The sequence below is a fragment of the Drosophila erecta genome, unplaced genomic scaffold, assembly GCF_003286155.1.
Source record: "Drosophila erecta strain 14021-0224.00,06,07 unplaced genomic scaffold, DereRS2 tig00000092-arrow-pilon, whole genome shotgun sequence".
Classification (NCBI taxonomy): domain Eukaryota; kingdom Metazoa; phylum Arthropoda; class Insecta; order Diptera; family Drosophilidae; genus Drosophila; species Drosophila erecta.
The window spans coordinates 647,357-671,168 of record NW_020825207.1 but is presented as its reverse complement, the minus strand read 5'-3'; the positions used below and the strand labels follow the sequence as shown (position 1 = coordinate 671,168).

At 43.1% G+C, this 23,812-nt stretch overlaps 1 protein-coding gene across 3 annotated transcripts in view; it reads right to left on the bottom strand.

The window, feature by feature from the left end:
• LOC6548441 overlaps window positions 1-23,812 on the bottom strand; it is a 39,699-nt gene that overhangs the window by 5,593 nt on the left and 10,294 nt on the right. For all 3 annotated transcript variants that reach the window (XM_026980678.1, XM_026980679.1, XM_001976623.3), the window contains exon 3: window positions 19,396-20,148. In XM_026980678.1, coding sequence (XP_026836479.1) covers window positions 19,396-20,148 — 753 coding nt within the window. The remainder of the gene's footprint in view (window positions 1-19,395; window positions 20,149-23,812) is intronic.

The window sequence follows — 23,812 nt, the reverse complement described above, 5'->3', positions numbered from 1 at the left end:
TCAGCCTTCAGACATTTTTTTGATTCTGCAACACTTCACATCAAAAAAATGACTAAAATATTAAAAAAAAATAAATTTTTAAATTTGAATGCAGATTTTTAGAGAATTGCACCAGAAATAGTTAAAGGTATGCCACTTGAAAATCCGATTAAAATAAGCTGAGTTATGAAGTTTAGAACTTCAGCCTTGAGACATTTTTTTGATTCTGCAACATCTTCACATCAAAAAAATGACTAAAATATTAAAAAAAAATAAATTTTTAGATTTGAATGCAGTTTTTTAAAGAATTGCGCCAGAAACATTTAGAGGTATGCCACTTCAAAATCCGATTAAGATAAGTTGAGTTATGGAGCTTAGAACTTCAGCCTTGAGACATTTTTTTGATTCTGTAACATCTTCACATCAAAAAAATGACTAAAATTTAAAAAAAAAATATATTTTTAAATTTGAATGCAGTTTTTTAGAGAATTGCGCCAGAAACATTTAGAGGTATGCCACTTGAAAATCCGATTAAAATAAGTTCAGTTATGAAGTTTAGAACTTCAGCCTTCAGACATTTTTTTGATTCTGCAACATCTTCACATCAAAAAAATGACTAAAATATTAAAAAAAAATAAATTTTTAAATTTGAATGCAGATTTTTAGAGAATTGCACCAGAATCATTTAAAGGTATGCCACTTGAAAATCCGATTAAAATAAGTTGAGTTATGAAGTTTAGAACTTCAGCCTTGAGACATTTTTATGATTCTGCAACATCTTCACATCAAAAAAATGACTGAAATTTAAAAAAAAAATATATTTTTAAATTTGAATGCAGATTTTTAGAGAATTGCACTAGAATCATTTAGAGGTATGCCACTTGAAAATCCGATTAAAATAAGCTGAGTTATGAAGTTTAGAACTTCAGCCTTCAGACATTTTTTTGATTCTGCAACATCTTCACATCAAAAAAATGACTAAAATATTAAAAAAAAATAAATTCTTAGATTTGAATGCAGTTTTTTAGAGAATTGCGCGAGAAACATTTAGAGGTATGCCACTTCAAAATCCGATTAAGATAAGTTGAGTTATGGAGCTTAGAACTTCAGCCTTAGGACATTTCTTAAGTTTTTGAATTTCTACAACATCATAACATCAAAAAAATTACAAAAAAATTGAAAATAAATAAATTTTTAAATTTGAATGCAGATTTTTAGAGAATTGCGCCAGAATCATTAAGAGGTATGCTACTTGAAAATCCGATTAAAATAAGTTGAGTTATGAAGTTTAGAACTTCAGCCATCAGACATTTTTTTGATTCTGCAACACTTCACATCAAAAAAATAACTAAAATATTAAAAAAAAATAAATTTTTAAATTTGAATGCAGATTTTTAGAGAATTGCGCCAGAAACATTTAGAGGTATGCCACTTCAAAATCCGATTAAGATAAGTTGAGTTATGGAGCTTAGAACTTCAGCCTTGAGACATTTTTTTGATTCTGCAACATCTTCACATCAAAAAAATGACTAAAATTTAAAAAAAAAATAAATTTTTAGATTTGAATGCAGTTTTTTAGAGAATTGCGCCAGAAACATTTAGAGGTATGCCACTTGAAAATCCGATTAAAATAAGTTGAGTTATGAAGTTTAGAACTTCAGCCTTCAGACATTTTTTTGATTCTGCAACATCTTTACATCAAAAAAATGACTAAAATATTAAAAAAAAATAAATTTTTAGATTTGAATGCAGTTTTTTAGAGAATTGCACCGGAAACATTTAGAGGTATGCCACTTGAAAATCCGATTAAAATAAGTTGAGTTATGGAGCTTAGAACTTCAGCCTTAGGACATTTCTTAAGTTTTTGAATTTCCACAACATCATAACATCAAAAAAATTACAAAAAAATTGAAAATAAATAAATTTTTAGATTTGAATGCAGTTTTTTAGAGAATTGCGCCAGAAACATTTAGAGGTATGCCACTTGAAAATCCGATTAAAATAAGCTGAGTTATGAAGTTTAGAACTTCAGCCTTGAGACATTTTTTTGATTCTGCAACATCTTCACATCAAAAAAATGACTAAAATATTAAAAAAAAATAAATTTTTAAATTTGAATGCAGATTTTTAGAGAATTGCACCAGAATCATTAAGAGGTATGCTACTTGAAAATCCGATTAAAATAAGTTGAGTTATGAAGTTTAGAACTTCAGCCATCAGACATTTTTTTGATTCTGCAACACTTCACATCAAAAAAATAACTAAAATATTAAAAAAAAATAAATTTTTAAATTTGAATGCAGATTTTTAGAGAATTGCACCAGAAATAGTTAAAGGTATGCCACTTGAAAATCCGATTAAAATAAGCTGAGTTATGAAGTTTAGAACTTCAGCCTTGAGACATTTTTTTGATTCTGCAACATCTTCACATCAAAAAAATGACTAAAATTTAAAAAAAAAATAAATTTTTAGATTTGAATGCAGTTTTTTAGAGAATTGCGCCAGAATCATTAAGAGGTATGCCACTTGAAAATCCGATTAAAATAAGTTGAGTTATGAAGTTTAGAACTTCAGCCTTCAGACATTTTTTTGATTCTGCAACATCTTCACATCAAAAAAATGACTAAAATATTAAAAAAAAATAAATTTTTAAATTTGAATGCAGATTTTTAGAGAATTGCACCAGAAATAGTTAAAGGTATGCCACTTGAAAATCCGATTAAAATAAGCTGAGTTATGAAGTTTAGAACTTCAGCCTTGAGACATTTTTTTGATTCTGCAACATCTTCACATCAAAAAAATGACTAAAATATTAAAAAAAAAAAAATTTTTAGATTTGAATGCAGTTTTTTAGAGAATTGCGCCAGAAACATTTAGAGGTATGCCACTTCAAAATCCGATTAAGATAAGTTGAGTTATGGAGCTTAGAACTTCAGCCTTGAGACATTTTTTTGATTCTGCAACATCTTCACATCAAAAAAATGACTAAAATTTAAAAAAAAAATAAATTTTTAGATTTGAATGCAGTTTTTTAGAGAATTGCGCCAGAAACATTTAGAGGTATGCCACTTGAAAATCCGATTAAAATAAGTTGAGTTATGAAGTTTAGAACTTCAGCCTTCAGACATTTTTTTGATTCTGCAACACTTCACATCAAAAAAATGACTAAAATATTAAAAAAAAATAAATTTTTAAATTTGAATGCAGATTTTTAGAGAATTGCACCAGAAATAGTTAAAGGTATGCCACTTGAAAATCCGATTAAAATAAGCTGAGTTATGAAGTTTAGAACTTCAGCCTTGAGACATTTTTTTGATTCTGCAACATCTTCACATCAAAAAAATGACTAAAATATTAAAAAAAAATAAATTTTTAGATTTGAATGCAGTTTTTTAAAGAATTGCGCCAGAAACATTTAGAGGTATGCCACTTCAAAATCCGATTAAAATAAGCTGAGTTATGAAGTTTAGAACTTCAGCCTTGAGACATTTTTTTGATTCTGCAACATCTTCACATCAAAAAAATGACTAAAATTTAAAAAAAAAATAAATTTTTAGATTTGAATGCAGTTTTTTAGAGAATTGCGCCAGAATCATTAAGAGGTATGCCACTTGAAAATCCGATTAAAATAAGTTGAGTTATGAAGTTTAGAACTTCAGCCTTCAGACATTTTTTTGATTCTGCAACACTTCACATCAAAAAAATGACTAAAATATTAAAAAAAAATAAATTTTTAAATTTGAATGCAGATTTTTAGAGAATTGCACCAGAAATAGTTAAAGGTATGCCACTTGAAAATCCGATTAAAATAAGCTGAGTTATGAAGTTTAGAACTTCAGCCTTGAGACATTTTTTTGATTCTGCAACATCTTCACATCAAAAAAATGACTAAAATATTAAAAAAAAAAAAATTTTTAGATTTGAATGCAGTTTTTTAGAGAATTGCGCCAGAAACATTTAGAGGTATGCCACTTCAAAATCCGATTAAGATAAGTTGAGTTATGGAGCTTAGAACTTCAGCCTTGAGACATTTTTTTGATTCTGCAACATCTTCACATCAAAAAAATGACTAAAATTTAAAAAAAAAATAAATTTTTAGATTTGAATGCAGTTTTTTAGAGAATTGCGCCAGAAACATTTAGAGGTATGCCACTTGAAAATCCGATTAAAATAAGTTGAGTTATGAAGTTTAGAACTTCAGCCTTCAGACATTTTTTTGATTTTGCAACACTTCACATCAAAAAAATGACTAAAATATTAAAAAAAAATAAATTTTTAAATTTGAATGCAGATTTTTAGAGAATTGCACCAGAAATAGTTAAAGGTATGCCACTTGAAAATCCGATTAAAATAAGCTGAGTTATGAAGTTTAGAACTTCAGCCTTGAGACATTTTTTTGATTCTGCAACATCTTCACATCAAAAAAATGACTAAAATATTAAAAAAAAATAAATTTTTAGATTTGAATGCAGTTTTTTAAAGAATTGCGCCAGAAACATTTAGAGGTATGCCACTTCAAAATCCGATTAAGATAAGTTGAGTTATGGAGCTTAGAACTTCAGCCTTGAGACATTTTTTTGATTCTGTAACATCTTCACATCAAAAAAATGACTAAAATTTAAAAAAAAAATATATTTTTAAATTTGAATGCAGTTTTTTAGAGAATTGCGCCAGAAACATTTAGAGGTATGCCACTTGAAAATCCGATTAAAATAAGTTCAGTTATGAAGTTTAGAACTTCAGCCTTCAGACATTTTTTTGATTCTGCAACATCTTCACATCAAAAAAATGACTAAAATATTAAAAAAAAATAAATTTTTAAATTTGAATGCAGATTTTTAGAGAATTGCACCAGAATCATTTAAAGGTATGCCACTTGAAAATCCGATTAAAATAAGTTGAGTTATGAAGTTTAGAACTTCAGCCTTGAGACATTTTTATGATTCTGCAACATCTTCACATCAAAAAAATGACTGAAATTTAAAAAAAAAATATATTTTTAAATTTGAATGCAGATTTTTAGAGAATTGCACTAGAATCATTTAGAGGTATGCCACTTGAAAATCCGATTAAAATAAGCTGAGTTATGAAGTTTAGAACTTCAGCCTTCAGACATTTTTTTGATTCTGCAACATCTTCACATCAAAAAAATGACTAAAATATTAAAAAAAAATAAATTCTTAGATTTGAATGCAGTTTTTTAGAGAATTGCGCGAGAAACATTTAGAGGTATGCCACTTCAAAATCCGATTAAGATAAGTTGAGTTATGGAGCTTAGAACTTCAGCCTTAGGACATTTCTTAAGTTTTTGAATTTCTACAACATCATAACATCAAAAAAATTACAAAAAAATTGAAAATAAATAAATTTTTAAATTTGAATGCAGATTTTTAGAGAATTGCACCAGAATCATTTAAAGGTATGCCACTTGAAAATCCGATTAAAATAAGTTGAGTTATGAAGTTTAGAACTTCAGCCATCAGACATTTTTTTGATTCTGCAACACTTCACATCAAAAAAATAACTAAAATATTAAAAAAAAATAAATTTTTAAATTTGAATGCAGATTTTTAGAGAATTGCGCCAGAAACATTTAGAGGTATGCCACTTCAAAATCCGATTAAGATAAGTTGAGTTATGGAGCTTAGAACTTCAGCCTTGAGACATTTTTTTGATTCTGCAACATCTTCACATCAAAAAAATGACTAAAATTTAAAAAAAAAATAAATTTTTAGATTTGAATGCAGTTTTTTAGAGAATTGCGCCAGAAACATTTAGAGGTATGCCACTTGAAAATCCGATTAAAATAAGTTGAGTTATGAAGTTTAGAACTTCAGCCTTCAGACATTTTTTTGATTCTGCAACATCTTTACATCAAAAAAATGACTAAAATATTAAAAAAAAATAAATTTTTAGATTTGAATGCAGTTTTTTAGAGAATTGCACCGGAAACATTTAGAGGTATGCCACTTGAAAATCCGATTAAAATAAGTTGAGTTATGGAGCTTAGAACTTCAGCCTTAGGACATTTCTTAAGTTTTTGAATTTCCACAACATCATAACATCAAAAAAATTACAAAAAAATTGAAAATAAATAAATTTTTAGATTTGAATGCAGTTTTTTAGAGAATTGCGCCAGAAACATTTAGAGGTATGCCACTTGAAAATCCGATTAAAAAAAGTTGAGTTATGAAGTTTAGAACTTCAGCCTTCAGACATTTTTTGATTTGCAACATCTTCACATCAAAAAAATGACTAAAATTTAAAAAAAAAATAAATTTTTAGATTTGAATGCAGTTTTTTAGAGAATTGCGCCAGAAACATTTAGAGGTATGCCACTTCAAAATCCGATTAAGATAAGTTGAGTTATGGAGCTTAGAACTTCAGCCTTCAGACATTTTTTTGATTCTGCAACATCTTCACATCAAAAAAATGACTAAAATATTAAAAAAAAATAAATTTTTAAATTTGAATGCAGATTTTTAGAGAATTGCACTAGAATCATTTAGAGGTATGCCACTTGAAAATCCGATTAAAAAAAGTTGAGTTATGAAGTTTAGAACTTCAGCCTTCAGACATTTTTTGATTTGCAACATCTTCACATCAAAAAAATGACTAAAATTTAAAAAAAAAATAAATTTTTAGATTTGAATGCAGTTTTTTAGAGAATTGCGCCAGAAACATTTAGAGGTATGCCACTTCAAAATCCGATTAAGATAAGTTGAGTTATGGAGCTTAGAACTTCAGCCTTCAGACATTTTTTTGATTCTGCAACATCTTCACATCAAAAAAATGACTAAAATATTAAAAAAAAATAAATTTTTAAATTTGAATGCAGATTTTTAGAGAATTGCACTAGAATCATTTAGAGGTATGCCACTTGAAAATCCGATTAAAAAAAGTTGAGTTATGAAGTTTAGAACTTCAGCCTTCAGACATTTTTTGATTTGCAACATCTTCACATCAAAAAAATGACTAAAATATTAAAAAAAAAATAAATTTTTAGATTTGAATGCAGTTTAGCTCCTAAACATATTCGAAATCAATTGGATCTCTAGTCTGGATCTGCAGTTATGCAAAACAGTAATTTTTATGTGATTGTAATAATTTTTGGCAAAGTTATGAGGGTTACCCTCTTATTTTCCCACCGAAAAATAGGCATTTTGTACATAAAAATCGATTTTATGGTACAAATGTGGAGTGATTTACGTCCTTTAGCTCCGAATGGCATTCCTATTCGACTGGCATTGAAGTTTAAACGAGAGCATGTTTTTAAATTTGTTGCCAATTTTAATGTTATACCCCTTGAAAAATTGAAAAACTGTCTTTGGAAAACAAGCTGGATTGTTATGGAATTTACCCAGCTTCGAATGCTTGCCGTTGCATACTCCACATATTAATTTTAAATCCATCCACCTATCTGGCAATCCACTCTTCCCTCTGCTCAGCCGACATATTTCCCATTTGGCAGCCAATTTGTTTCAAAATATTTTTGCTTATTCTCTGCTGCTGTGAATTCTGCTGTTTGTTCCCGGTCCTCTTGTGATTTCCCATTCTGTCAGAACTATTGCAGTAGTTTTTCGGAATTTGCCAGCCTCCCTCGCCGCCCAAATGCCCTTCGGTTTTCGCCCATAACTATTGGTCAAAGGCACATACCAAACAAACAACTCTTCGCAGGCCTGCAGAGAAATTCGGTACAGGTGAAATTTTTGCTATTTGCCAACATTTCTGTGGCTATCAATGTGTCGGTACTGCCATTTCATTTGCCTGCAAGGACAGCGGGGCAGAGATATTTGGGTTTTCAGTTTCGTGGATACATAGCTCGCCGGATTGCAGGATGGCAGGATTGCAGGATTGCAGGCTTGCAGGATTGCTGGATTCTGAGCGAGGGACTAAAGTCATTGGATTTTTGTTAGGCATACAGAAAATACACACAATATATTGGTCACCAGTGGCAGGCAAAGGAGCAGAAAATCTGCCCAATATTTATCCACATTCTTGATTGCCCCGAGTTAAAGTGCAGAAAAGTGCACTGATTGTCTAAATCAATTATCGCATTTCGTGTTCGCACTCGTGTGCATAGAGCAAAGCACTGCTGGGCAAAGGCCGAATGCAAACACAACACAGCACTAATTGAATTAACCCGCCCCATTTCGCCCACAATGCACATGTCCTTAGCTGCACCCAAATATCACCTACCCTTGATAGCCGCAAAAGCGTGCACCGCATTCATAAATCACGCATACGCACTGTTGCCCTGCGGCCGAATGCGGCCGACTGCAGCTGGCAAGGCTAATTGTTTGCGCTCGCCGCCGCCGTCGCTGCGGGCGATGGTGTTTGCGGCCAGAAAAATCTAAAATTATCCACCGCAACAGCGGCGGCTCTATCTGAGGCGGCCAGGCTAAAACTCATCCGGGAGTTCGTCTCCCCAAGCTCGTGAAATGGCCAAAATAGTGGTGAGTAATTCAGTGAGACTGCACTCATTTTGTTTTGGCCATGAAAAACAACGGCCCATAAACTCAGCAAGTGTCCGACATTAAACCACAAATACTCTTGTACAAATAAATATAGCCACGACTGCGTACACTGCGAGAATTGCCGCTGCCTTTCAGTAAACACAAAGATAACACAAAGAATATAAAAAACACGGCTTTTATGAGTCTGTGTACGGGATTTCACATCTACTATATATGCACCTACGTAGGGCCACCGGGACACAGGGGTGGCTGTTGCCAGGACAACTTTGGGGTCTCTTGGCCTGCGTAGGCGAGCTCGTCATCGCGTCTCCAGTCCCCCGCTCGCTAAATTATTATTTAATTACAAAAAAGTATTTGCCATTAGTAGGACGCCGTCGTGCAGAGCTCCTCGCCGCGAAACGAGTCCTGCAGCCGCCTCGTGTGGCACGTGGAGGATAACTAGAGCCCGACCTGTCCCGTCGGCTGTTCCATAAACTAACATGCGCCTCCACTCTGCACTCTGCACTAAATGAATTCCGACGCCGAAATAAAAAGGCTCAAAAGGCGAACTCAATTAGAGGGTGTGCAGGTGCAGAGTTAATTGGAGCCTGCGAGAGTCGCAGCTTTCCGCCGAGGAGCTGCACAAATCAATCCGAGCTGAAGAAGTGGATTTAAACTCATCCCCGACAGCCGCCGGAATCCATTTAAGCCTGCCTTCATTTAAATGCGGCGCGCAAAAGTCATTCCGCACGCAAAGTCCCGATTTTCGTCCTTTTCGGCCATTACGACGACACCATCACCATCACCATCAGCATCGGCATCCGCATGGGCGTGCAGCCTGCAGCGAGAGTGGGTGGCAAGGGGCCGCAGGACGCAGGACACACATGCGGGCAGTAAATAAGCCGGGCTGTGCCTGCCCAGCGACGTGTGACCTTCGCGCCTCGTCCTCCGCCGCCTTTCGCCCAGATTGACCGGATGGAAGTGGGCTTACAGGATGCGGCGCAGAGGAATCGGAATTGTGGCTTAACATTTTTGAAACCCAATATGCGATAATGAGTCGCAGTCGCAGTCGTGAGCGAATCCGATGAACGGGGCTTAATTGGAAATGCACATTGGGCGATGAAATTCTAATTTCATAAATTTGCCGAGTGCGCTTGGCCGGAGTCAGCCGGTTTTACAGCCAGCCATATCAATGGGAATAACGCTGATGGTGGCCCTGAAAAAACATTGCAACTCCGCTCTCCTCCTGTCCCTCGTAAACATTAATGGCTAACCCAAGGGTTAAGGGTCGTCGGTTGGGGCAGGGGTCATAGGACGCAGGACACAGCCCACAGGCCATAGAAAAGCGACAACAAAGGAAGGGCAACCTTTGCCACTGACCATCAGTCAGTCAATGACCGTTTCATATGGCAAATAATTGAATTCTTGTCCGTTCCTCTTTTCGAAAGCGCAAGACGGCCAGGGAGTCCTTTTTATATTTGCCAAACGGAGCAGACGTTGCGTGTGGGTTGATTTACGAGTTTTCAAATGGCCGCCATTGGAATTGCCATTGCCATTGCCATTGCCGTAGTCGGGGATCGGGGATCGGGAATCTGGGATGGGAGCTGGGTTTTACTATCATAATTTCATAAGCCGTTGAACCAAAGAAATAACGCAAACACTGGCCAGGCGCCTGGTAATAAAAATATAATACACATATAAATAAGCCGCAGGGTGCAGGCCGAACAACATGCGAAAATTATCCCACTTTTTATTATGCCAAATCGGCTCAGTTCGGCTGAGCAGCGAGCTTATTTGATTATCGATTAAGGATTAAAAGTGTAAAAATGCCTGTTTTCAGTTCTGTCGCAGTGCTATTATTTCTGCGAGTGGGCAACGCTGAATTACGGGCATTGGAGAACAACTATTGAATGAAGCAACCACTTTACGGCGACCAGCAAAATGGAAACAACTTTGTTTGCCCTTGCATATTGTTTGCGTTATCGATCCCCACCACTCGCCCCCAGTCAATCCGCCATCGCATTCGATTGGCTGGCTCGGCTGGTGTATCAGCGTTTATGCTCCTGCATTGGCCTTCAAATTCATTCGCAAACTGGCTGAGACATAAATATTTTATGGCTTTCTAAGCGCCTCCTTCTTCCACCGCCGCAGAGTGCGCAGAGTGGCCCATCCACAAGCCCCAAGCCCCAAGCCCCAACTTCAGCTCGAATTTAATACACTTTCGTGTGGGCGGACTGCGGCTCCTGGCCGAGTGGCTGGCGGCGTGGTCGGTCGAGTCCTGGTCAGTGTGCTAAGGGAACGTGACTGAATTCGGCAAGGATTTGCGCAGGACTCTGTAATGTAATTGATATGGCGCACACACAGCAGTGCGTGTGTGTGGGTGGAGATCGAGGACCTTCACACACACGAGCGCAGGCTCGTATGTATGCAAATAAGTTATGATTTGATTTGCACCTTTGCAGTAGATTTATGAGTGGTAAGAGCCGCGCCTTACGGCTTTCTCCACTCTTTCGGCTTTCGGGCGTTCGGTTCGGGCCCACTCCGATTCCACGACCATGTTGTTGCCAATTTGCATAATGGCTCACGAAACGGTGCGCGTGTGTGTGGGCCTTTGCGTGCTACCCATTTGTATATGCGCGAAATTTAAAACGCGCTTATTAAAACTCACTGCATAAACAAGCATCACCCTGATTTCTGCACCCATTAAATGCAAATTCGAAATTTATCTGCCCATTGTTTCTGCAGAGTAAATACTTCAGTTATGTCAGTAGAAACAATAACCATTCGAAGAAAATGCGCCATTTCGTGGCTTACTGCCAGTTGAGGTGGTGACACAACTATATACTAATATCAAACACAATACTATTCAAATGATTCGGGGCGGGGCTGGTAAGTCATAGAAGGTACTCTTTGCCTAGACTAACTTGGGTATGTATTAAACCATATTAAATGGCCTTAGTACGCGGTTGAATTGGGACTAGTTTTGAGCGGAAGTACAGGCTGCTACCAAAACCTAGACGCGCACGAAATCGCGTTCGACCACGATTACAATGCAGTGGATGCAGTGAAGACCCGCTGAACTATTCGGGCCGAGTGGCTGTGTGTGCGCCTGCTTATTTTGTTAGCCAGCTCAAAGTGGCCTGGCCACAGTGGCTCCTCGCTCACGCCAACGCACTTGACCAACTGTGGAGCTGGGGATCCGAGGAACTGGGCGACTGGGCGACTGGGGGACTGGGGGACTGTGGAGCTCGGCACGTGTTGTCGCATTGGCTATGGCAATAAGCAGAACACACAGTGTGCACTGCGCTTAAGTAATGCCTTTGCTGTTGGTCCAAGGATAAACTTTTATTTTCCATCCGTTCGCGAGTGTGCGTGCAAGTGTAACGTGCAAGTGTGAGTGTGATTGTGAGTGTGGGCTGTCCGCTTTCTTGCGGAGCGGTTTTGCAGCTCGCAACCAGCGAACAAACGCCTGGCAAGGGCCATTATGTGCCCCTTCAGATGGATTCCCCTGCCCCGCCCTTCGTCAGCACTTTCTGCTGGGCTGCTGGTTTCTGTTACTGTTTCTGCTTCTGTTTCGCTTTCGGTGGCTGGTTCATTGCTTCGTTTGTTTTGTTTGCCACACGGTCACGTGTCACCTACTGAGTGCAGCGCATAAAGCTCGGGTGCTCTGGCCACCCCACCCCCACCCTAGCCCATTTCCCCAACCGCTACGTGCTGCATCCGACAAATACTAAACTTAAAACCGCAAAATCCCATAACAAAATGCCAGGCTGCTGGTGCTTTAACGGGCCAACGGGGCGGATGAGTGCTTAAAAGGTGTCCGCCCAAATTATCACGAGCATTTTTCGGCACATTTGCTCGGCCTCAGATTCAGATTCAGATTCAGCTTCATCTGTAGCTGTAGCTGTAGCTGTATCTGTATCTGGCGCGCAGTCACAATTGTCTGTTGCTGGTTGCCCGTTGTCAACCCGGAGTGCTGCTCCACTCGGCTAATTGGGCAACAAAATGCTGCCCTAGTCGAAATTTAATTGCCTGTCATAACTGGCCAACAACATTCGCCATTGTAAACATTCCAGCAACATACATTTTCATAGCGGATGCGGAATGTGGGTAAATTTTTCAATTAACGTGTTTGCTTTGAGTCCGCAGCCCACTCGCTTTCGAATCGTTTTTGTCAAACGCGACAAACAGTTGAAATGTCAGCCCAAAACCCCTTTCCCGCCCCTCTCCTCTTTCTGTGAGGGCAAAAAGAAATTAGCATATTTAAGTGAAATTCACGCTGCGCCCGATGCGAAATGTTTATCACGGATATGTCGGTCGACAAGTGTTGGAATTTATGTACCCGTCATTTCTGGCGCAGCACACATGCATAACCATTCACATAAAGCAAACACTCACTAGTAGCTGCGAGTATATTCAAACAGATAATGTGCGGAGGGACTTTTTCCATCTAATTAGCATTTTGGCCAGTCCAGTTGTCCACCCAAGTGTGGACAAACACATTAGCCAGCACTTAATTAGATCGCATGTGCCCAGCAGACGGATTCTTTGGGCAGCTCATTAGCCAGCACCTAGAAGTCCATCGCTACTAAAACATCTCATAAGCCCTGAACTAGAAAATGGTAGCTCCAAGTTTGGGATCCAGAGGATCGACATGTCTTCAAGTTGAGTAAGTATATTGAATCGACGTTGGACTCCAGCGTTGTCCTTGCAGTGCATCTGCCTCGACCTTTCACTGCAGCTGCTCCTTCTGCCCGCTTTATTTAGCCGTAAATGCAATGCTTAGTTTGTTTTGCAGCTTCCGTCCGGTCGAGTCAGTCAGCCGTTGAGGGCGCTGATAGAGCCCCCAGGATGGGAGCCCCGCCTGTTTGTCTGCGCACTTCCCATCGTCGGCCATTGTGTCCCTCCTGCCCCTTCAGCGCCGCTCGGCTGCCACTGATTTGACAATTCAAATACAATGGATATGGATGCCAGTGGCACACACAAGTAAATAATGCACAAGCCGGGCTCAATGTGTTGGGCGAAGTCAGTCGATTTCCCAGAGCCACTGTGGGCATGGGTGGCTGGGTGGCTGGGTGGCCACGTCTGCAACATTTGCCCGAGAAATATGCAGCCATGTCAACGGGCCAAGAAGACATTCAGTCAGTCAGAGAGGCAGGGAAATGTTCCATATTTCAGATATGCAGCATGCGCAATTCCTCGAAAGCCGCTTAACTGACGGCAAATACGAATGGGAACTTTAATTAAAAATAAGACGCGGAAATACCCATCGAACCATGTCCGACCCAATAAGGCGCACATATGTAAATAAACAGGGTCGCAATACCGATTGCAACTTTGCATCTACAGCCCAAATATCTCTTTAGTGATGTCACACTTTAGTGGCACCTTACCACAGGATTTGAGCAGGGATAAAGGTGGGAACCGTTTAATCAGCTTACGAACCATAACTACACTCGTGCGTTGTTGCCAAATCGAATCCATTTCAGACAGACAGAGTCGCAGGACACAAAACAATTTCTAGCCGACTAATTTGCTCATTAAGCTGCGACCGAGGCTGAGTCATTGGCAGCTCATTACGGGCAGTTAACACCCTCGCCCCAACACACCGCACACCCACTAGATCCACACACACAGCCACAGAGGGTGGGGCACAAGTTTGGGAGGCGGCACACACGCTGAGCGCTAAGAAGAAGGAGCTGGCCCCAAAGTATGAATGACGCTAATGCCCGCCACCAGTCGCCTGGGGAGCGGGACATCCGGAGCGCCGAGTCCTGAGTCCTGAGTCCTGGAGTCCCGAGTCCGGAATCCCAAACCGAACTGGGCTCCTGCAAGTGGGCGCCGAGTGGAGTGTATTGCTGGGTAGCTTAAGTTGTCGTAGACGCGTATCTATGACGTCAGCGTGCAGCGAAAACCGCAAATAATTCACTGGCCATTGTTGGCCTCAGTTCCAGTCTCGTTTTCGGGTTCGATGTTCAGCTTTTCCCGGCTGCACGGAGAAAAATATCGCCAAGGATCGAAACTATGGAAAAGGAAGGTTCAAATCCTTCGGCCAATGACATTGCCTGGATACGAGTAGTCCCAATGAAATTAGGATGCGCCCCTCACAAGGAAGGACACTTTTTTCCCGGTGTAGCTGACTAGAAGGGGCGAGGTGACAGACAGTGCGTGCGACAGAAAGAGAAAAGGAGAGCGAGCGTAAATTTAAATAAATGCTTTGGAGCACACTAAAAGCGATTTATCTTTGTCGATTGTGGATTACGAACATGCCCCGCCCCAAAAGCCACCGCCCCTGGAAGAGGAAAAAAAACATTTTTCATATTGTGTCAGCAGCGAGCTGGTCTCTGTGTGTGTTGGCCCTGTTTGCGAGTGTGTTTGTGAGTGGGATTGTGCGTCTGTTTGCACAAAGACTTGTCAGTCAACGTGGGAGCAGCTCACCCGGAGCTGGAGAGGATTCGCGCAGGGCGCGGAGGGCGCGGAGGGCGCGGAGGGCGCGGAGGCGGAGGACTTCACAGCCCAAGGACCCCGAGGAACCCAAGGAGCAGCTGCTGCCCTTGCCACCCTTTGTCTGTCCTGCGGTCCGCCCGTCTGTGTCCTGCTCATCAGACTTCGTTTTATTGATTAATCGTTTGCTGCTGCCTGAGGTTCGCTTCCCCTCCTCCACGTCTTGGTCACATTAGCGCTCCTCTGCCGCTTCTGCCGCTTCTGTTGGCTCGAATTGGCCAATTTTCCGCTGCATTGCGCCATTTATTTGCCGAAGAGGGCCCTTAACTGAAACTTTCCCAGTACAGGGCCTACATGGCGTACTCACCTCACTTCTGAGGGCCCAGAGCGAAAGTTGCTCCTGTTTTCAGAAGGGGACCCTGGCCTAATCAGGGGAAAAACTTTTATATGGTGCTGGTGCGTCGATGTGGGAAATGCGACCCAAATGCCGTTTGCTGGGCTTGCGATTGCGAAGCAACCCATACATTCCGGTAACGATTGTAGCCCTTTTCCAGAAAATAATTTACGGATATACTGTATCTCGTTGGCGCTGGCAGTTCCTTCCATTGAGCAATTGAAGCTACCACAAGAACACGCGATCTTCCCTTCCACTTGGTGGTAGGATATTTTTAGCATCCTGCTGAGGAATCTCGGCGAAATCAACTTTTTCCTTAATCCACCGTGCACCGCAAAGTGATATCTATCAATCTGGCGTCTTGGGCCAGCTGCTTCCACTTCCACTTTCACCCTCGGCAGGATTATAATCTGGAAGATGCGGCGCCCACGCAAAACTCGATAAATTGCTAGATTGCACAAAGTGGCATGCCGGGAAGGAGGCGGCCAGGACGAGGACAGCCAGGATAACCGGAGGAGGAAGGCCAAGCCGAATGCCAATGCAAAAAAAGGTGGAAACAACTGCCTGGGCTGCGGGGGGTGGGGGTGGAGGGGGAAAAGATTATTGGAACACAGAAAGTTTTTCTCCTGACTGTCGACGCACACATGTGTCCAGCCGCAAAGTGGGTGGGGGGAGGGGGGAGGGTAGGGGTGGGAGGATAAAGAAGTGCAAAGCGGACCTCACAAAACGCGGCTATAGTGTAATACAGCTCAGCGTTGTCAGCTGTCGCCAGGCGACAACAGCAACAAATCGTTTATGGCCCAAACACCTAAGCAAATATGGCCGATAGAGTGGCGAGAGAGGGGAGGAGGGGAGGAGGGCGTTATCCTTCGGCAGGACATGTGCCAGTGTGTGTGGGTGGCTGTGTGCGATTGGCGCACATAAGTGAGAATGCGTGTAAAGTGTTTGTAATCAATCATTTATGAAATTACGCTACTTCCGCTTTTGACAATTTTCTTTCGCCGTCGCAGGCTTCTCATAGAGCCAATACCGCCCATCCATGAGCCCCTCCTTGGGTTCCCATATGACGTAAGGTTGTGTGATATGTGTGTATATGTAAAATGCAAATTTACACACTGCCACAAAGTATATGAAACAAAATCGACTAGCGGACATAACGAAAGTCTCCCACATTAAATCGAAATCATCGATGGAAATAGATTGCGGCCAAACAGCAGCCAACTTTGATGACAGCACATACAGATAAAGGTTTTGGCCAAGCCAATTTGGGAAATACACACAAAGCACATCTACGCAATTGATTAAATCACTTGGAATCAGGCGAGACTTGAACTTTGGCTTTATTGCTCTCTGGTGAAGTTTAAAGTTTCACTTTGCTGGCTCTGGAGGTCAATGCTTTATTGTGGCTTTGTGCATAATAAAGCAATCTTATGAATATGCATGTGCTTTCACGCTCATCTATTTGTCATTCATTCGATGAAAAACTAATTGGCAACGAGCAGAGTGGCAAATATTTGTTGTGCTTTTCCTAGTTGGCTCAGGCTGCAGACTTGCCGTTAAGGAGACTAAATATTACATAACTAGCTGTTTCCTAAAACCGATGAATACTCGCATGTTTGTATACCTTAAGCGAAGCGTTCAGTTCCCCGGCTTGCAAAGCCAATGCATTCCCCTAAAAATTTGCCAGTCCTTTCCACAAATATGACGAACATAATCGAATCGCCGCAATGATGCGACCATCACGACCAAGAGGTCTTCCAAAGGGGCAAAATGTTTTGCAAACCGCAAATAAGGACACAAAACGTTGCCTCGAAGCTCGGTTCCGGAAAATGGATTTTCCCTTTGCGGTTGGCCGCAATGTCAAGCCTTTGCGACTAATTAGAGGAGCTGCGGCGGGGAAGGTGGGTGTTGGGTGGTGGGTAATCATAAGTAAATATGCCGTTGGTGGAGTACTAAAATCGGTTTACTGGACCATGGACGATAGCGCAGCCCATGGATGATACTGATACCGATACCCATGCTAGCGGGGTTAGGTTGGTTAGGGCCACACTCCACTCGGGCCATGTGCAAAAACGTGTTTTGAGCTGGAATCTGGCACTTGGAAAAGAAAGGCGAAGGAAACCTCTGCTGAATGGCCACCAGGAGCGAGAGAGAGATGGCCAGGAGCAGCGCGCGCAGTCGAAAATTCAAATGGCTCCTGTCGGTCCAATTGCCAAACTATGGCCATTTAAATACTGAGCTCGTAGAAAATTACAAATCTCAATAACACCATAGCCAGCTTCCCAAGGGAACGCTTCATACACATGCTGATTCTGATAAGTTTTGGAATTTTCTTGGCAAAACATTGGCCTGTTGAAACTTATATAAACTGCGAAAAACTTTGCAGAGTCCCAAAAGCCAAAGAGCCTGCGAGAGAGAGAGCGAGGGAGAGTGAGAGCGAGCGTGCTCCCAGAGAGCGTGTGCCGCTGACACAGCAAGAGAGCGGAAAGGTCCTGGAAATCTCTCACCCGCTCTCTGCTGACTGCCTTCCAGCGGAGAGCGCCCTTTTCGAACTAGAAGTGTGCTAAGGCTGCTGCTGGGCACTCTCTGCTCCGATTCTCTTTTCTCCGCTCTCCGTTCTCCGCCACCCTTTCGCCACCGCTCACCCCCCACCGCTGCTCCTGCAATCCCTATCCTTCGGTTAGTTTAAAGCCCTTGTTGTTGTTGCCTCTGCGGCTGCACAGCGCATTAAATGTGTGCCACCAGGCGTATGCGTAATTTAAATTTAAATTTGTGTGTGTACATATGTCTGCCCCCAGCATCTGCACCACCCCCTACACCACCATCAACATATCCATCCCCATTCCCAGCCCCTCCCCCACCCCGTCCCCCGCGCAGCCCACTCCCACTCACATCTTGTGTATTTTTGGCCCGCGTTGTTGTTGTTTTGTTGCCGTCTGCTTAGCATTTGCCTCAAGTTTTGTTAATCAGCGCAATTCACATTTCTGTTTTTTTTTTTTTCACTGCCTCTCTCTCTCGGAGATTTTGCAGTATTCAAAAGGTTTTCCTTTGCCCACAGAGACCCTCATTAGCGTAGTCATTGTTTCAGCCAGCTTTTCCGTCGCCCCTTCAGCCATTTCAGGTTTTCAGGTTAAGGAAAGGAATCTCTGGCCGACACTCGACGAATAATTACCAATTATATGGAACAGACATCAAATATGCACCGAAACACCGAAATCTGGTGCTCCTATGTAGCGGACAACTGCAGCCGAGCTTAAGTGCTACAAATTAACCGCGATGTGGACTCCGCGCCGCTTCTTCTCCTGCTCCTGCTCCCGCTCCTGCTCCTCCTCCTGCTCCTCCTCCTGCGCTCGCCATCCTGCCCCGTAATTACGAGTCTGAAATATGAATCCTTGGACAAGAGTCCTGGCTCGCTTACGGGCCAAAAGCAGCATGAGCCCTCAATGAGCTCTGCACTGAGAGAATGAAAAGTTGCCAAATGGCCAACGGGTGGGGCAGGAAATTTGAAATGCAAAAAGGCTTTGTTCTTCGCGGGCAAAAGGGCTAAAGCTTACTATTTTTGACATCTGCTTTGCCTAGGGAGCTGCTTACTGTGAGAGTAAAACGAAGAACCCTTGATAAATAGATAAACCTAGATGCCCTAAAAGCTTAACTTTGACCCTTGGTCAGACACTGAAAGAAACGTTTCAACTTATCTGAAAGTCTACTACTTGTTGTCATTGCAAGTCCGGCAAAAGTGTCTAAGGCAAAAGTGTTACTAAGTCCGATCACTGCCAGTATCTAAGGTTCGGGTTTCGGCAGCTAGGATAAGTTGATTCCAGATACTTGTTTTGGCCGAACAACGTGTGATTTGCCGCAGTGTAAATTCCGCACTTAGGGCCTTTTGGGTTTGGTTTTGTTTTCAGTTTTTCCCTTTTTTCGCAGCTCAACTTTAATAATTAATGAGCAGCTAAAAATGTCACGCGGTGCGGAAGAGTTTCGGCCTGGGCCAAAGTGGAAAGCGAATGAGGTTTGGGCTTAATTGGGTTAACGGGGTTGGACGGCGGGACTGGGACGCGGCGGATTAGATGGGTTAAGAGCCAAGGATATTAGGGGGAGAAGGGGAGAGGGAACTAAACTCACCTTGCAGTCGTCGCACTGGTTGATCAGCGAGTAGACCTGCCGGCAGTCGAAGCGGAACAGGATCTCGGCCAGCTCGCAGGTGATCCTGTTGGCCAGTCCATCTACGTCCAGCAGGTCGCTGAGCACGCGGACGCACTCCTGCCGATCGGTGAGGCTGGCATTGAGGGCCAGCGTGTGCAGGGAGCTGAAGACGCTCCTCTCGCAGCAGTTGCGCAGCCGCAGGACCTTCAGCCGCTCCAGCAGGTGGCCAGGTGACTGGAGGCCGCACAGGTGCTGCGGACTCGACTCGGCGGAATCGCCCAGATATTCAAGGCACTGTTGTTGCTCCTGCTGCTCCTGCTCCCGCTCCCGCTCCCGCGGGTCCTGCTGGTGGGCCAGGACCGGCTCCTGGGCGTGCAGATGGCTGTAGGACAGCGTGGGCTCCGGCTCCGCCTCCTCAGTGGTGGAGGACACGTCCACGTCCACGTCCACGTCCACGTGCTGGTCGTCGGTGGTGCTCGGAGGCCGCTCGCTGGCCAGTGGGGAATGGCTGTCGGTGGCGTCCATCGTGTGATCCCCAGCGCGGCGCAAACGCATCTGGGTTGTCTTATAGTTTACGAAATACTTGACTTTATTGTTACTGGTGGCACTCCGCTTGGCCTTGGAGGCCACTGGCTTCTGTTGCTGCTGCTCGGCGCAGGATCGCGGGCAGGTTGGGGGCCCGGGTCCCTCATCGACCCAGGCCATGGGCAGTGTGCCAGCCGAGCACTGACCCTGCAAGAAGGGGAACATTTATAGATATTAGCAAAAGCTCCATTGCGAAAGGTGTACAAGACAATGCCACTGATGATATGACTGCTTGCTACTGCCATGCGATTGCGAAAGCCATAAAGGGGATATAAGCTCAGAACAATAAAACTCGAATCTAGAATACGACGTTCTTAGGAGCTCTTAACCATGATTTAAGACCGACAATTGAGGAATACACTTAACCAGGGATTCGCAGTCTCGATTTAATACGGCATTGGATCTGAGTGATACGGCTTAAGGAGCTCTGTTTTCCGTGGAAAGCTGCTGTCGAAGAAGTCGGTGGTGTCCTTAAATCCCAAGTACCCCTGGCCACATACACGTATACAAATGCGAAGCCAAGGTAATCTGTACTGCAATGTAGTTCATATTTATGGGAACACGCTGCTCCTAACACCACTCTTCCCCGCACCAATTAACTGTCTTGTGTGATTTAAAAATTAAACCAACCGACTGTGATAGCCACACAAACACCACTGCAAACCACCCCTGCACACCCCACACAGCTACACACATTGGGGAAAACCAAGCCGGGGGAGCAACAACTATATGCAGCAGGAAAAACAAAGAGCACACTGCTATATTGGAAAAGTTTGCTCGGCCAACAACAACAGCGAAAGTCATAAAACGCAAAAAAGCAAGTAAATAGAAGCCAAAGCTGCGAACAGCAAAAAACAGGAGCATTGAGTGCATAAAGAGCTGATGTTTTTGTTATTAAAATGACCGCACTTCGTTGGAATTTTCCACATGCTTGCATAAAACTCAAGGCAGCGGCTACAACAACAGCGCAGAAGGGGCGGAAGGTGGGCGGCAAGTGGGCGGCAAGTGGGTGGCAAGAACGAGTTCGCGTGGCTGGAGAATTCCGCAGGAATCTACTATCAATATTGGAGTACCAGTACCAGGAGCTGCTGCAGCGGAAGCTTAAAACCTTTTGCGACTTAATCGTTTTCCGGTTAAAGCATGAATATTTATGAGGCGGGCAGGAAAAAGTGTAACCCGATGGCTCGCACCCACCCCAAAGTGCAAGTCTATCAGAGATGCTTAAAATGAGCTGGATATTATCCGTTCTAAGGTGATTTGTGGTTGGTGTGAGTAAGGCTAACTTAGACTTGGGCGATTGAACATGGTGATTACTGTTGAGACGCACACGTGTGTGCAGCTCAGCATCCTTGCTAATATCCTGTTAAGCACCGAGCTTATTCAATTGGAAATGTCAAACAAGTAAGCTGCTTCGTAAAATTTTAAACATCAATTTAAGTCCGAGTAATCCGCCTGCACGCTGGCCGAACAATGCGGCATTATGCTCTAGAGTATGCACAGGAAATTCCCTTTTTTGCAGAGCTGCGAACAAATTCAGAGTCAGAAGCGGCAGCAACTTGGCAGCAGCGATGACCCTTTGAACTTTCGGGCAGTGAGTAATATGCAACAATCAACAACTCTCAATTGCTGCGTGTCCTGTTCGCCCAGCTCTGTGTTCCGAATGTCCTGTGCGCCCTTCCTCCCTCCTCTGGCTCCTCCCGCTCTCCACCAGCTTTTCCCACTTCGCCGCCGCCGTCCGCCCGCTCAATCGCTTTCCATGTTCCCGGGGCAATAACAATAAGCAGCAGAGAATTTCACTTGCAATACGCACAAATATGCCCGGGCCGAGGGGCTCGAGGGGCGCCAAGGGGTCTTAACTCAAATGAAAAATCATACAAAAGGGAAACTAATACAGCAAGGCACACTCACACCCACACTCACACTCACACACACACACGCAGGCAGGACACACTCGAAGGACGAGAAGGACGAGCACGTGTACGGGCGGCCATTGTTGATTTAATGGCAGACCAGCTGCGGCCCAATGCACAACAATGCGGCTGGAGGACCAAAGGGATGTGCTGGGTAAAAAATAAAGATAAATTCTTCAATTCGCAGCAGGCAAAATAAGAAATTACAGTTCCTGCCGGGGGCGGATGTCCGGAAAGTCCTGCCCCCCACTCTCTGCAGATAAACTTTGAAAACTTTCCAATTTCTGCACGATTGCCAACACCATAATGAGCACTAAGAGCGATTAATATTTAATTTATGCATATTCCGTGAAACAACGAACGCCCTCCTAAGCACTAAGCTCCAAGAATCCGTCTTTGCTTGGCACTGCCATGAATTTGTTAGCCCTCCCACAACTAAACACAAAATCCGGCTGACACTCCTCAGCATTTCCAGGTTCGAAAGTGTTAGAATCCATTGGCCATTATCGCCTTGCGTTTCGGTTGCATACTCGTGCAGAGCATATTGGATGCAGTGAGGCGACAGTGGCCATTGGCCAAGGACTCCTGGCGAGATGCTGAAACATTCATGTGTGCAGGACACTCGCCAGCTGTCTCTGCGGCGGGTGAAGTGTTCTTGTGCGAGTTGTCATTAACTTTGCTGTGGACCTGTAACTGAAACCGAAACCGAAACTGAATCTGAATCTGAGTCTGAATCTGACTGACAACCGAATGGCTTTGGGCTTGTGGCAAAAACGTGTTGCGTGGCACTATCATTTCCGAGTTTCCACTATGGTAATCAGATGAAATGGTGTATAAGAATACAAGACACCACGGGAATCACTAGTTACTCGCTTTAAATAGTTGGGCAAAATAGTTATATAAAAACGGACTGGTAATGTACAATTTCTTTCAGTGCATCCACCATTCCCGCCCTCCGCCCTCCAGCACATTGCACACGCCAGAGGAAAAGAGAAAAGAGAAGGGGGGCGCAAAAACTCAAACAATGCCGGCATAATGGAGTATGCATTATGGCTAATGGCACACGCCTACAACTACACATCTACGCCCTGTGTAGATAGCCGGGATGTCCTTTGTGGCTGTGATCCTTTGTGCAGGTTGCGAGGTGGCGAGGTTGCGAGGTCCAGAGAGGCGGGCCACAATGTCTAATAAGCCGAGGTCCTAAATGCTTAGACAATGAAAATGGACTCGGCCCACACAATGATGTCAGTTGCAGGGCGCGCGGAGCGGGCTCTTTGGGGTCCAAGGAGGAGCTCTCCGGCCACTTGACCTATGACACCCTGACAGCTCGGCCCGGCCACAATCTCTGATGGATGTGTGACATGGCACTGGGCCCGGCTGGTTTACCCTAAATGCCCTGAGAAATTAATGCCTTGATTAGTTGGGCAAGCGAAATATTATTCAGAACTTTTGCCGAGTGCCGAGTGCCGGGGGCAATTTAAATCCGCCAGAGCCTCCTCGGCAGCAGGAATGTCAACTTCTGGGGCCAGAAAGGAGGGAAGCATCCGAAGTGCACTTGAGCTAAACACCAGCAGTTGCAGCAGCAGCAGCAGCAGCAGCAACGTGCAACATGCAACATGCAGCTACAATGGCAAACGGCAAACGGAACCGACAACACTTTAAATGTTACAGCTTAACCTCGACGGGCAATTCAAACAATGTCCTAGCTCACACACACACGTCCTGATAGGGACGCGCTGCCTCTGTGTTAGTCGGCAGTCGCTCTGTGTGTGTGTGTGTGTGTGTGTCAAATTTTAACGCCTGTCAACAATGCAGGCGGAGAAAAAATGCAGCGGCAATGGAAACGACAACAACAGCCCAAGAACAGCAAGAACATGTCGCAGGCAGCACTCAAATTTTCA